This window comes from Narcine bancroftii, chromosome 2 (genome assembly GCF_036971445.1).
Source record: "Narcine bancroftii isolate sNarBan1 chromosome 2, sNarBan1.hap1, whole genome shotgun sequence".
Taxonomy (NCBI): Eukaryota; Metazoa; Chordata; class Chondrichthyes; order Torpediniformes; family Narcinidae; genus Narcine; species Narcine bancroftii.
The window spans coordinates 240,407,640-240,422,761 of NC_091470.1; the positions used below are offsets into that span (position 1 = coordinate 240,407,640).

General features: G+C 38.9%; 1 protein-coding gene across 12 annotated transcripts in view; it reads left to right on the forward strand.

Annotated features, from left to right (window-relative positions):
• LOC138755156 (mediator of RNA polymerase II transcription subunit 30-like) overlaps nucleotides 1-15,122 on the forward strand; it is a 58,440-nt gene that overhangs the window by 9,873 nt on the left and 33,445 nt on the right. For all 12 annotated transcript variants that reach the window (XR_011352067.1, XR_011352068.1, XM_069920560.1 and 9 more), the window contains exon 2: nucleotides 1,212-1,418. Coding sequence is in view for 10 of the 12 variants with exons in the window: in XM_069920560.1 (XP_069776661.1) it covers nucleotides 1,248-1,418 (171 nt within the window). In the remaining 2 variants the exon portion in view is untranslated. The remainder of the gene's footprint in view (nucleotides 1-1,211; nucleotides 1,419-15,122) is intronic.

Consider the following 15,122-nt stretch of genomic DNA (forward strand, 5'->3'; position numbering starts at 1 on the left):
GGGGGTCACCATTTTAATATATATGTGAGCGTGGAGAAGAATGAAACACACACCAAAGCCTTGAAGTCAAGACTGGTTTATTGCTCTGGCTGTCGCGTTTATATGGGCCCCAGGTGCTGACGTCAAGGCCCCCCGCGTCATTTGAGTGCAAGCCTGGGATTGGCTGGCATTCCCGCCGTGTGAGAGGTCACCTGGGACGATGGCCGGTGTCAACCCCCAGGTCCGCGTGGTCACCGCATTCGTCAGCCATTTTGTGGGCCCATGCGTGGGCTACTCCACCATAAACAATGTGCCCGTAATCTCTGGCGATGTAGATTATAATATACACCCTGAAATATTACAGATCTAAGTGGGGTTTGTAAACATGTCACCACAATGACAGTAAGCTGTGTATAGGAATTAATATGCTTGCATTTTATGAAATTTGGAAAGTCAACAGTTGATAAGATTGAGTTTTTCTGGATTTTGAACACCACTGTTAGAGGAGATAGAAAGTTTTTTTGTGATGGCAGAGTCCAGGGCAAATATAAGTCAGGAGATGACAGGAAATGTTTCTTCGAGATATCATGGATAGGAAATTAAATTTACGCACTCACTACAACATATACATCTGCCCTTCTGTGATAAATTGATTATATCCCAAGAAGCCACATCACGTGATTACATCAGAATTTTTCATAAAATTAGGGTTAAGGCGAAGCAATAATAGTTTTGTTCTGGGAGAAGCTGCGTGCCAAAAAAAAGTCTGTCATTTTCATGTACACCCCATTTCTCACTTCCAGTCTGCTCGACAACCCTGACTGTGAGTGTCTGTATGTGGATCTGGCAGCTTCTTGTCCAGCTCTCTTGGTTAAAGATATCCTCAGTAACTTCCACAATATTTCAAGATTAAACTCTCTACATGGGCATAAATACAAATTTGGCATCTACTGCCTTGAAGAAGATTAAATTGTTGCTTTTAAAGATGATTGACGGGAGGCTTAAATGGGAATATATTTGGAGCTGCAGGAAAAAATATTGAAAGTAGGATTAACTGGATTGTTCGTGCAGGGCCTGATGCTGTCTGGTTGATTTTGTAGAATGATGCTTCTGTTAATGCTACACACGAAGTTACGCAAAGCTTGCATATAGCAGTATTAATTTATTTATTGAGTTATAATTTCTTTCAGGACATTCATACCTACTCACTTTTGCAAAATCTTTTTTGATAGCACTTTTGGCATACTGACGGGTCAGAATAAAGTGTCATGGCTACACCTCCTGTACCTGGTCCAGGGATGCCTGGAGCATTTACCGGACCCCAGGGGCAGGCAGGACGGGAAGTTAATACAGCTTCTCTTTGTCGAATTGGCCAAGAGACGGTACAAGACATTGTCTCAAGAACAATGGAGATCTTCCAGCTTCTAAGAAACATGCAGGTCAGTGAGTCCTTGCATATACTATATGATTTATTTTGGGTATGGTGATTATCATTACATGTAATACATGTACAATGGAACCCCGTTATAATGCAATGATTCTGGTCCAAAAAAAGTGGGGTTGCGCTGAATCGGGATTTCACTACTGCGTATAATTATCTCGATCACGGCAGCAAACCCCACCACCCCCCTTTGTTCGTAGAAACACTCACCCCTCCTCTGTTCTCAGCATCACTCAACTCCTCCCCCCTCCATTCGCGGCAGCACTCATCACCCCTCTTATCAATGCCATGAATTCCCCACCAAGATAAACATTACTGTACTTAATCATTTAGACACACCACTTCTAAAGATCCGCTGTGTCACAGGGTGGCCATCTGTGGTAAAATGGGCTCGCTTAATGTCCTAGTTCAAAGAACAGAACGTGGACATTGAGGAGTCCAATGAAACATCACGTTGTATCTGAATTCGCGTTAAATCAAGGCGCATTAAATCTGGGTTCCACTGTACGTATGGAAGTACGATGAATCAATAAACAGTGGCAATGACTTTTTTTGGGAATTGTTTTGATGCTGGATATCAAATTGGATAAACCATTCGGTATTGATAAATCGAAACTTGGTTTTTGCCATCCTTTTAAAAGGCTTGTTTTAGATGTTTTATTATTGCTGAAGCACAAATTCTGTTATAAAGTTGGGATGAGGGGAATAGAATTTTACAAACTATGACAATGAAGCTTTGGGGAAAATGAAAACCTTTATGTGCAAATTTTGAAAAGTCATTTTACAATGTTCCAGATCCATTATTTAAAATTTAAGAAGTAATCCATAAAAGTAGAATTATTGTGGAATGTTTGCCTCCCTGAAATATAGATGTGGGATCTATTTATTAATGCCACATTTATAACGTAGAGACATTCTCACAGCTTCTGTTCTTACATCCACTCCGTTTAAGTCGGTGATTCTCAACCTTTTTCTTTTCACTCACATACTACTTTTAAGTATTCCCTATGCCACAGGTGCTCTGTGATTAGTAAGGGATTGCTTCAGGTGGTATGTGGGTGGAAAGAAAAAGGTTGAAAACCACTGGTGAACGATTTTTTTTTTGTAAATGATTTATTGTGAATAAAGTCTATTTTGGGAAAAATAGAGTAAATTACAGAGTTGCAGCAGAGTTGTGATGCACGTTCTATGAGTATGTGTGTGTGTATATAAGAAGAAGAAAAGAAAAAAATATATATATAAAAGACTTTTTTTAAATTATATAATTTAAAAATCTTTTTTTATTTTACCTCTCCCACTAAACACGGTCACCAGCAAATAAATTGTAAAGAATCGAGTATTGGCTCTCCGATATCAGATAGAAAGCACCCAGAGCACCCCTGCCTAAGTAGGCAAATTATGATAATAGTCCATGAATGGGCCCCATATCTTGTCAAATCAATGATCTCTTTAACATTGTATCTAAATTTCTCCAAACTCAAGCAAGACATAACATCTTGTAACCATTGCATATGAGTTGGTGCTCTGCTGTCTTTTCCATCTGATCAAAATTGCTCATCTATTCATCAATGAAGTAAAAGCAACTATTTTTTGAGTTGAATTCAAGGAAATCCTCTTCTAGAGAATAACCAAACAAAGCAATAAAAGGACATGGTTCTGTGGTAGAGTTTTAAAGAATTCTTCTCAATATTCTTGTAGTTCTGGACATTCCCAGAACATATGAATCAGGGAGGCTTCAAAAAATTTACAGTTGTCACATAGTGGATCAACATCAGGAAAATAACGAGATTTTCTAACTTTGGACATGTGTACAAGGATATATATTTTAAATATATTCTTTTTCAATATTTTTATTGGTTTTATCAAATAAATGTTCTATAGGTACATAATAATAAAATAAAGTATTAACAAATCTCGTACAGCATTACAAAATTAGAAAGTTTTCATGCGCTTTTAAAAAAATCTTTAATCTTAACGAGTAATTTTGGGGTCTGAAGAATATGTCAAAGTAATGAAAGATTTTGAGATGATCATGAGGTAAAGATTGGGAGCCTGGTTGGAAAATCTACAGCCTGATGCCCTTTGTTGGGAATAGTACCAGGATGTGGCGGGCGCACAGCGCGGTATTGTGAACCACCACCGTCAGTTCACAGACTTGCCTGACACATCGCGGGCTAGCAGTGCTGGGCGCCAAGGTACAGCGAGTGGATCAGATGAAGCCCCTGTCTAAAGACGCGGGGTGCTAATGGCTCGTAGCTTTAACCTGCTGGTCCACAGGACCAGCAGCTATTCACTAACGAGCTCATTAACAGGCAGGGAATAAAAGGTCTGTGTATGTCTGCAATAAACCAGTCTTGAGTTGACTGCCTTTGTGTGTGTTTGCCTTTACTTAATAGCATCTTCCGTAGTAGCCGCTACAAGTTGAATGATAAAGGAAGTTGGATCATATACTTTATAAATAGAATAGTTCAACCATAGTTGATAATAAAGCCTCTGGCCATTTTTAACCTTTCATCATATATGCTCTAGTCTGGGTCTATTGGTAAACCTTTACAGTAATGAAGTACTGCACACTGAGTATATCCGTTTGATCTCAACTGTGTCCCTGTAAACCGGGAAGAAATTGGATTAATATTTATGAAAATGAAGTAGAATCAACATCATGGCATCCTTGTCCTGTAAAATTTGAGTAGCATGTGGGTTGTATAAGCATAAGAAATAGGAGCAGGACTAGGCCATTTGGTCCATTGAGCTTGCTTCGCCATTTAAGAAGATGATGGCTGATCTGGATGTGATCTTGGCTCCACCTACTGCCTTTTCCACATAACCCTTAATTCCCCTTCTGTATATTTAAAAAAAATCAAACTGGGTGTTAAATATATTTAATGAGGTAGCCTCTACTACTTCCTTGTGTAGAGAATTCCACAGATTCACCACTCTCTGGCGGAAAGAAATTCCTCCTCATCTCCATTCTAAATCTACTCCCCTGAATCTTAAGGCTATGTTCCCTAGTTCTAGACTTGCTCACTAGTGTAAACAACTTTCTGTCTCTATTGTATCTCTTTCATAATTTTATATTTCAGTAAAATCCGCTCTCATTCTTCTAAATTTCAGCAAGTATAGTCTTAGGTGAATCAATCTCTCCTGCAAGGCTAAACTCCCTCATCTCCAGAATCAAACTGGTTGACCCCTTCTGCACTGCAGACAAAGCCAGTATATCGCATCTCAAGTTAGGAGACCAGAACTGCAGAGTATTCCAGGTGCAGCCTCATCAGATCCTCTCTACTCTTAAATTCAATCCCTCCAGCATTAAAGGCCAACATTCCATTTGCCTTCTTGATTACCTATTGCACCTGCAAACTATCCTTTTGTGATTCATGCACAAGCGTATCTGGGTCCCTCTGGACAATGGCCTGTTGTGAAATTTCACCATTTAAATAATAATCTGATCTATTTTTTTTCTTCCAAAGTGGATGCCTCACATTTACTAACATTGTATTCCATCTGCCAGACCCTTGCTCACTTGCTAAACATATCTATGTCTCTCTGCAGACTTTCTGTCCACATCCTCTGCCCAATTTGTTTTTCCTGTCAATTTAGTGCCATAAGCAACCTTGGATATGCTGAACCCTGTCCCCTCTTCTATTAATGTACAGTAAAAGTCCTAAAATCCGGACATCTCTGGGATTGGGTCGGTTTGGATTTTCTGGATTCTCAGGCAGTATTTTTAAAACTCAAATTTGAAGAATAAAGAAGGGACAAATAGGTAATTTTTTTTAATAGTTTATGAATTAGTAAATACAACATGCTTCATTTATCGAAACGAGCAGTTTTCAAAAAAAAAGTCAACACTTGATTAAAAATGTTAACAAATCTTTTCATGACAAAAAAGCATGTAATGCTTGAAATTATGTTTAAAAATGAAAATTGTAAAAGAAAAATACAGTTTACAAATGAATTTCTTTGTGATAAGATTACCTGTATTAAGCGTGGTCGCACGTTGCTGCTGTGCACCTGTAGCACTTGCGCATGAACACAAAAGCCCTTAGAATTTAAGACATTTGAGAGTCCAGATTCTCGGTGGTCCAGATTACTGGGATCTGGATTTTTGGACTTTCACTGTATGTAGTCAACAGATGCAGGCACAGATCCCTGCGACATTTCACACACTACTGGTTAACATCTAAATAAACACCCATTTATCACAACTCTCTGCCTTCTTTTGGTTAACAAATCCTCTATCCATGCCAATACATTACCCCCTCCCCCAAACTCCATGCATCCTTATTTTACACATAATTCGTGTATGCGGCATCTTATCAAATGCCTTCTGGAAATCCAAGTATTTATCTATATGCTCCCCTCTATTCACTGTGCTCACCATATCCTCAAAGATCTCCAGTCAATTTGTTAAACATGTCCAACCATTCAGGAATCTATGCTGTATTTTGCCTGATGAACAAATTCTATTAGATGTTTCACTATTTCCTCTTTGATGATTGCTTCACTGATTTTTCCTGACTACAGACATTAAACTAAGGGACTTCTAGTTACCTGCCTTTTATCTACATCCTTTATTAAATGATGGTGTGGCGTTTGCTGTCTTCTAAATCACTAGGACCTATTTCTATTTCTTTCTGTATGCTGGGATCCATCCTATCAGGACCAGGAGACTTGTCTTCCTTTAGACCCCCTAGTTGCTCAGCACAATCTCTTTTGTGATAATAATTGTATCAAAGTCTTCATCTCCCATTGGATTCTTAATATCTCCATTTGGAACGTGACTTCTGCCATGAAGACCAACATTAAATGGTCATTGAAGACCTGGTGCAATTCTCAACCATTTCTACATTACCCAATATTAATTTCCCCTTCTCATTTTCGAAGGAACCAATTCTTTTACAATCTGCTTGTATATTTTTTGTTAGTTTTCTTTCTTTATCATTTGTTTAGTTGCATTTTAAAGCTTTACCACTACCTTCGGCGACTTTTTATGCGTGAGCTTTTAATTTGATGCCTTCCAAGGCTGGCTTTCCCTCTCCTTGCTGTCTGTTATTAACTGGAATATACTTTTGTTGAGTACTGAGATAATTCTCTTTAAAGTTTTCCACTCTCCTCAACTGTCCCACCATGTAGCCTGTGTTCCCAATCTACAAGGGCCAAATCCCCTCATCCCATTGTAGTCTCCCTTGTTATGGCATAATACACTGGTTCTAGAAATTAGAGAAGTTGTTAGAAATGGAGATAAGTAAACTGAATGTTTTAAGAAGTTTTTAAAAGTACCCATATCTAAACCATATGCTTTGGATTATTCTTCCATGGAAAGAGGAATTTTAATCCTCACCCTTCAAAATCACATGGGCTTATCTGGGGTAATGTCAATCTGCAAAAATTCCGTGAGCCCATTGTGATTTGATCAGGGATGATGTTTAACTGCTTCTTGAAAGATGATGGGTCTATTTAAGTGTTATATTGGGGCTGCATGGCTTGGAATTAAACCACCATTTTATGTTTAAATCTAGTGGCAATGGAAAACCACCAGCTAAATGGTGGACTGGAAGTTCCTTTGTGAAAATGCCACAGCTATTCCAAATTTACCATCTTTTCCCAGCACACTATTGAGATCTCCAATCCAAGGAAGAAGACAGAATTTTGACTTGCATAATGGAACATTGTTTTGAAATATCCAGTTGATAACTGATATCCAATTAGAGACTGTCAATACCATTTACTTCAACATTTAATTACATAAACTTCCTTCAATCTAAAAGTTACACACATTTCTCTGCCTTGTGTCCTATGATTGGATAGAGGTCAAATGGTAATCACTCCCATTTTTTGCTTTAATTTCATATATGCTCAAGATGTTTTTTTTTACAATATTGTGTCATAATCATGGAATCGTACAACATGAAAACAGGCCCAACTTATCCATGCCACCCAAAGTGCCTTCCTGAGCTACCACTTTTTGCCACTTTCCCACATAACTCTCAACTATTCCTATCCATGAACCTATTCAAATGTCTTTTAAATGATGTAATTATACCTGTATATCTGTCTCAGCCATATCCTCTGGCAACTCATTGTACAAATCCAGCACTCTAACCCTCTTTTGACCTTAAACATGTCCTCTGGTTTTAGACTTCCCTACTCTGGGAAAAGAACCATGACCATCCATTTTTAATTAATGCCCTTATGATTTTATAAACCCCTATCGTATTATCCCTCAGTCTACTTTACTTCAGTGGATAAAAGCCCTAGCCTATCGAGTTTCTCCTTGTAACTTAAGCACTCCAGTCCCATCAACATCCTTCTGAATTACTCACAAAAAACTTTGTCTTACAGACCAATATCCCTGTTAAGTGCTGATTATAAGATACTAGTGAAAGCGTTGGCTAATAGGTTAAGACAATACTTGCCAAAACTGATACACAAGGACCAAACAGGATTTGTTAAAGGAAGGCATTCCTTAAATAGTCTAGAAAGATTATTTAATATAATAAACATGGCTAAATCTGAATGAAATCCAGGTATTACAGTCTCCCTTGATGCAGAAAAAGCATTTGACTGTTTGGAGTTGCCCTTTTTATTTAAAACACTAGAAAAATTTGGTATAGGCAGAAAATTTATAAATTGGATAAAAACTTTATACCATAAACCACAAGCTAAAATAATCTGATGTCGGTGGTGTTCCCCTTGAGCACATCGAGCAGACAGGAATGCCCCCTGTTTTTGCAATTGAACTGTTGGCGAAGATCATAAGAAGGGATCTGGATATAAAGGGCTTCAAAGTTGGGCAAGAAGAACACAAAATCTGTTGATGATGATGCGCTATTGTATCTATCAGATCCAGCTAAATCTTTAGAAAAATTACATAAACACTAGAAAAATATGAAAGAATATTAGGTTACAAAATAAATAGGGATAAAAGTGAGATAATGCCATTAACAAATTTTGAATATGAAAGATTCAAAAAGAAAGTAAATGGAAGACGATAGAATAAAATATCTTGGAATAACAACTGATGATAATTTGCAAAATCTGTACAAACTAAATTATCTTCCTCTCCTTGGGAAGATAGAAAGAGACCTACAGAAATGGAGAGACTTACTGTCACTTTGGTGGGAAGGGTTAACTGTGTCAAAATTAAAGTGATGCCAAGACTGCAATACCTTTTTGAACTGCTGCCTATTCTGTAACCTAAAAACTTTTAAAAGCTACTAAACAACCATATTAACAGTTCCTGTGGATTAATAAGGTACCAAGAATTGCATTGGAAAAATTGACATGGGACTACGGTCTGGGAGCACTCAGACTTCCATATTTAAAAAAAATATATGACCTAGCTGCACAAGCTAGATTTCTTGCAGCTTTCTTCACTGAAAACAATCCCCCCTCCTCCCCCCTCCCTCACCCCCGTCTTGGGTTCATATAGGAATGGAGGAGGGGGAAGCAAAGGACAATGGGGTGTCAAATCACTAAAGAAAAAGATAGATAACCCCACACTAATACATGCGATTCGAACATGTCAAGAAATTAATGAATGTATTGGGGAAAAAAAGGGATATCAATAAAAGCCCCATTGTGTAAAAATGTGTTATTGCCTATGAACATGGGCAATAGAATATTAAATTTGTGGTGTTACAATCCCAGAGGACCCCAGAACCCAACAGCAATAGAAATTCACCAAGACAAATAGTTACTTAAACAAAAGTTGCTTTTAATTTTCTTTAAACATAAAAACAGGATCAAACTTTAACTTAACCTAACTTAATCCCCTTCTAATTCTAAGCACTTGTGTATGTAATGTGTATATGTTCAGGAAAGTTCTTTGTTTCACAGTTCAATCATTCACTTTTCACTTCTCCAAGTTCACTGGTATCAGGCAATTCTTATACTTTAACATTGATGAATCTTCACCAGGCTCTGGTGTTTAAAGTTGATGGTTACCGCTCAGGAAGGTTCTTGTTGGTTTTAGAGAGAAAGTCGTTGCTCATTGGACAAGCTGATTTCCTCCAATGTGTCACTTCAGTGTCTTGCCGAAGAAACTTGCCCCATCGTGGGTTTTCCAAATGATAGCCTCTTCTTCCAGGCCATCACAGAGTTTCCCTTATTTCAGGTGAAACTCTGGCCAGCCATTTCCTCTTGTAAAAACTAGAAGAGTTTTGAACAGGCTGAACTCAGAACTCACAGCCCACCTTCAAAATGGGGTCTTTCAACAAGCCTGCCAGTTTGCCATTTTGCAGCCTCAACTGTTACTGTAGAACTGATCTCCCTCACCCTCTCACTCTTGTCCCGTTTAATTTATCTCCTCTCTGCTTGTAAAAAAAAAACAAATTCCTCTCCCAAAATTTGAGCCTGGACTCTGTTCCAATTTGTACGTCCTTTTGAAGTTCTTTCCAAGGCAGTTTTATTGTCTCTACAAAATCAACCAGACCCTCAATATCCAGATTCAGCAAAGCTCTTGCATTTTAGATGAGATGTCTTTTGTGGTATTGCTCTGAAGTGACCTACACTAACCCCCCCCCCCACAATCTCTTTTAAAGACTTATTTATCCATAACCATAATAATATAACCCATAACAGTGGTATGACAAAGGTATAAGATATATTAAGGACTGTTACACAGAAGGAATTTTTATGTCCTTTGGACAATTAAAACACAAACAATGGGACGTTCTTCTGTTTTCTCCAGCTTGGATCGTTCTTGAGAGGAAAGATGGAGACCAACGTTGACCCCATCTGAAATTAGTGAAACTGAATGAGAGGTTTGGATGGGGAATACAAATTTATAACAAAAATGTTCTATGCTCTCCAGAGAGAGTGCAAAACCAGGGTTGCAGAGGTCAAGGGAGTCGGACTTGGGTTTGGTGATTTCAGAGAGAAGCTGGTCAGATTGGTGTAAGGACAGCATGACATCAATTATAAATTCAAGATATGGACTGGTTCAGTATAATTTTTTACATCAATTATATCTTGCCCCACAAAAGTTACACAGATCAAAAGCTGAAATTTCAGAGATGTGTTTCAGATGTGGGCCTGAGACGGGAACTTTTCTACATGCCACGTGGTTGTGTGTGAAAGTTAGGCCATTTGGCAAGAAATTGCAGAAAAATTAACCAGGATAACAGGAGTGGTCTTCACGGGTGATCTGGAGTGATATCTACTAGGTAATTTCATGGAAATAAGTGACAAATTGACCAAATATCAAATCACATTTATAAAAATAGCACTGGCAGTAGTGAATAAAATGTATCGGGATCACTTGTAAATCTGACTCCCCTCTACTCAGCACGATGGACTGGAGAAATGAACAGCTGTTACCGATTGGGGGGGGGGGGGGGGAAAATCACAAATAATTTAGACTAAATATGACACTTTTGTAAAGGTCTGGCAGTCATATCTGGACCATATAGGGGCTCAGATACAGTAAATAAAAGGAACAAAAAGGGTATAAAAGTAACTGTTTTATACATCAGCCAGCTCCCCTCCATGACTACCACCCCCCCCCCCCCCCCCCCCACATCTCCATCGGGCACACAAAACTCAAAACGGTCAACCAGTTTACCTATCTCGGCTGCACCATTTCATCAGATGCAAGGATCGACAACGAGATAGACAATAGACTCGCCAAGGCAAATAACGCCTTTGGAAGACTACACAAAAGAGTCTGGAAAAACAACCAACTGAAAAACCTCACAAAGATAAGCGTATACAGAGCCGTTGTCATACCCACACTCCTGTTCGGCTCCGAATCATGGGTCCTCTACCGGCATCACCTACGGCTCCTAGAACGCTTCCACCAGAGTTGTCTCCACTCCATCCTCAACATTCATTGGAGCGACTTCATCCCTAACATCGAAGTACTCGAGATGGCAGAAGTCGACAGCATCGAATCCACGCTGTTGAAGATCCAACTGCGCTGGGTAGGTCACGTCTCCAGAATGGAGGACCATCGCCTTCCCAAGATCGTGTTATATGGCGAGCTCTCCACTGGCCATCGTGTCAGAGGTGCACCAAAGAAGAGGTACAAGGACTGCCTAAAGAAATCTCTTGGTGCCTGCCACATTGACCACCGCCAGTGGGCTGATATCGCCTCAAACCGTGCATCTTGGCGCCTCACAGTTCGGTGGGCAGCAACCTCCTTTGAAGAAGACCGCAGAGCCCACCTCACTGACAAAAGGCAAAGGAGGAAAAACCCAACACCCAACCCCAACCAACCAATTTTCCCCTGCAACTGCTACAACCGTGTCTGCCTGTCCCGCGTCGGACTTGTCAGCCACAAACGAGCCTGCAGCTGACGTGGACATTTACCCCCTCCATAAATCTTCGTCCGCGAAGCCAAGCCAAAGATATCTATATATATATCTAGATATATATAGATATATATCTAGATATATATAAAAACAGTTTCTCCAACTGAACTCTATATACTTAAAATGTATGTAAGCTCTGATGGTGAATGGATCTGTATGGAGGAATGGACTGTTTTGTTTATGGTTTGTTGTGTTTGTAAGAAAAAGTTTAATGTATATTTTTTGAAAAAAATTAAAATATTCAAAAAATATATATCCTTCTGAACCTATGCACCATTTTCTCCAGCTTAATTACATCCTTCACATCTGTACAAGGCATTAGTGAGATGACAACTGGGTGCAGCCCAGATCATTACACTATGTGAAGGATGAACAAGAGTTGAGACTTCACAAAACATCTGTCCAAGTCATTAGTGAGATGACAACTGGGTGCAGCCCAGATCACTACACTATGCTTCGTGAAGTCTCAACTCTTGTTCATCTGATGAGAAGTGAGCCTATTGTATGCTTCCTTCACCACCACCTGTGTCACCAGTTTCAGGGGTTGATATACTTGTACCACAAGGTCTTTTTGTTTCTGCAATAGTCCTCTGGGTTCTCTCATTTACTGTATATGTCTTGGCTAAACTTTCCAACATTACTTAGCAGTTGTCTTAGTTAAATGACATCTGCCATTATTTGCCCATTATCACCAGTTGATTTAAAGGTAAAGGTTCCATTATTGTCATGTAATTCTACATTTAGAATGTAACATACAGGTACATGAATTCTTTGGCTACTGTAAGGAAGACAGAGACTCACCCAGTGAGGAACAGACTTGTGACCCCTGATTTACAAGTCCAGTGCTCTAACCACTGAGTTATCAGAGTTTGTGTTGTAATCTTGGAAAATCTTCTTCACTGTCCACCATCCCATCAATTTTGGTGTCATCTGCAAACTTACTAATTCTATCATCTTCCTTTTCATCCAAATTGTTAATATGTATGTTGAATAGGTGACCCAGCAGACCACTTGTCATCAGCTTCCAATATGAGACGTAACCTTCCAATACCACTCTTTGACTCCTCCAATCAAGCCATTTCTCCCCCATTCTGAACTAGCCTACCTTGCGAGTCCATGTCAAAAGCCATGCTAAACTTCATGTAAGCAACATTTACCACCCTGCCCTCACCAATCCCCTTCAAAGTTTAAAAAAAATTAATTAAATTCACGAATCACAATTCCCACACCCAAGGGCATGCTGGATATTGATAATCAGTCCTTGCCTTTACAAATGGCCAGAGATTTTGCCTCCCAGAATTCTCTCCAGTAACTTTCCCACCTCCAGTAACTTTCCCACCACCAGTGTTAAGCTCTCCAGCTTGTTGTTTCCTGGCTTGTCCTTGTAGCTCCTTAATAAAGAAGCCACATTAGCTACCCTCCTGTCCAGTACCCTGGCTGTGGAAGATACAAAAAATTCTGCTAAGCCCCAGCAATTTCTTTCCTTGGTTTATGCAGCATTCTAGTATACAGTATTTTGGACCGCTCCCTTTACTTTGAACTACATCATAAATGTGCAAAACCTCTGATTCCACCTCTAACCCAACCTGAGAGTTTGTGACACCTCTGAACGTTTCGTACAAATTTGCATTCTCAGCTCTGCCTGTTCATGGTGCATATTGGAAAGGTTGGCTGTATTGCGTAAATTGTAGTTGTGTGAATTCATAACATTTACCCTTTTGTGGAATGTTTTACATCCAAATTCATTTTAAATAAATATCTTGTATATTGTACATCCTAGAGCTGTCGGGTAATTTCTGGGATTTTTGCAAGCAAATTAGCATGTTAAATAAGTTTCAGGTGTAGTTTTAGCTATGAACACTAGAGTGTGTCAAACAACAGCTTCAAAGATGCAGCTCAGATTTTGCAGATAGGTCGCTGGCAAGGTCCAATGGGGAGGGAATCTGCACAGGTTAATAAGCCTGAAGCTTATGAGTGGAGGTTGTGTGGGTGCGAGAAAGAGTAAAATAAATTCCACTTCTTCTGAAATAGAATCTAGTTTGTTAAATATTTTCAATGAACTGTTTCACAAATGTGCTGGAGATCACGCTGCGTCCAGAGGAAGTACTTAATTATTTCACCTTTCAAATGTACTCTTATTTTTGAGGTTTTAAATGTTTCTGAATGTCCAACACATTCTGTAAAACTTGTATAGCTTTAAGAGATAGTGAAGTTGGGAACAGTGCCTTCCCAGCTCTGAAAGAGTTTTGTAGCAGAGTCTTGTTCAAACCCACCCACATTATCCATAATTCAATTCAAGGCCTTATTCCTGCTCAGGGTAGCCACTCAGCTTTGAGGCCACCTGGGCCAACATTGTCAGTCTGCCTGATCTGAAGAAGGTGTGTTTGGAATGGCAAGCTTTGGAACCTCTTGAATTGCAGAGATGCACAGCATCATTTAGCCAGAGTTGAGTAGGTTTAAATATAAAATGGGGAAACCCACAACTATATGCACTCTAATTTGTTTTGGATTTGGTACTTTGCTGTTTGAGCAACTTTGCATTGCGGTAATTCCTCTGAAAGTCCTTAAATAACTGCAATTTTATTAATTTTGGAGTGGAAATGTCATTGTTCGACTTCAATAAAACTAGCAATGTCCATTCGTAAAATGTGGGGAGATGGCACAAAAAAAACTCCTCCTATTTGGTGTATAGTTAGTATGTTCCAGGATCATCTTGCTGTCATGAAAGGACCGACTACGCCTTTTTGTTTCTGAATCTTTCATCTACTATTATGGATAAGAACGAACTTCAGAAATATCAAACACTTTGATATCAAAAGAAATGCCATGAATTCTATGGCTTTATTATCATCAAATTTATTTGCCTTGAATACTCATGTACTCATACCGCTGTATGAGGTTTAAAGTTGAAGGTTACTCAATGCTTAAATATGTGATCGTCCATTACTAACTTTTGATAGCTGACTTTCTTTTTTGTCAATTCAGTATTATTAAAGCCTTACTCAATTTAAATTAAACTTTGCATTTCCTTTAATTGTATTTTTCATGACTCAATTGACATTCTGGGAACTGGCTAAAAAATAATTTCTTCGCAGACTTTGAATGTGTCCTGTCAATAATATAAAAATAAATCTTCATGTCGCCAGAATTTTTGGCTTTGCTGGGAATCCACAGAACACTCATTGTGTATCACTCAACAATCTCTTCGTTCATTCATTAACATAAATTACTTCTTTTGAACTTGCACCAAGGTTGACTAATGTCTACCAGATGCCAGATGAGTCTGTAAGCAGATAATAGTGCCAGAAATCATGAGATGCCTTTTGTGCATTAAATTAGATATGGTTCAGAGGATTTCACTTAAAAAGTAGGTTAACTGGAATCTC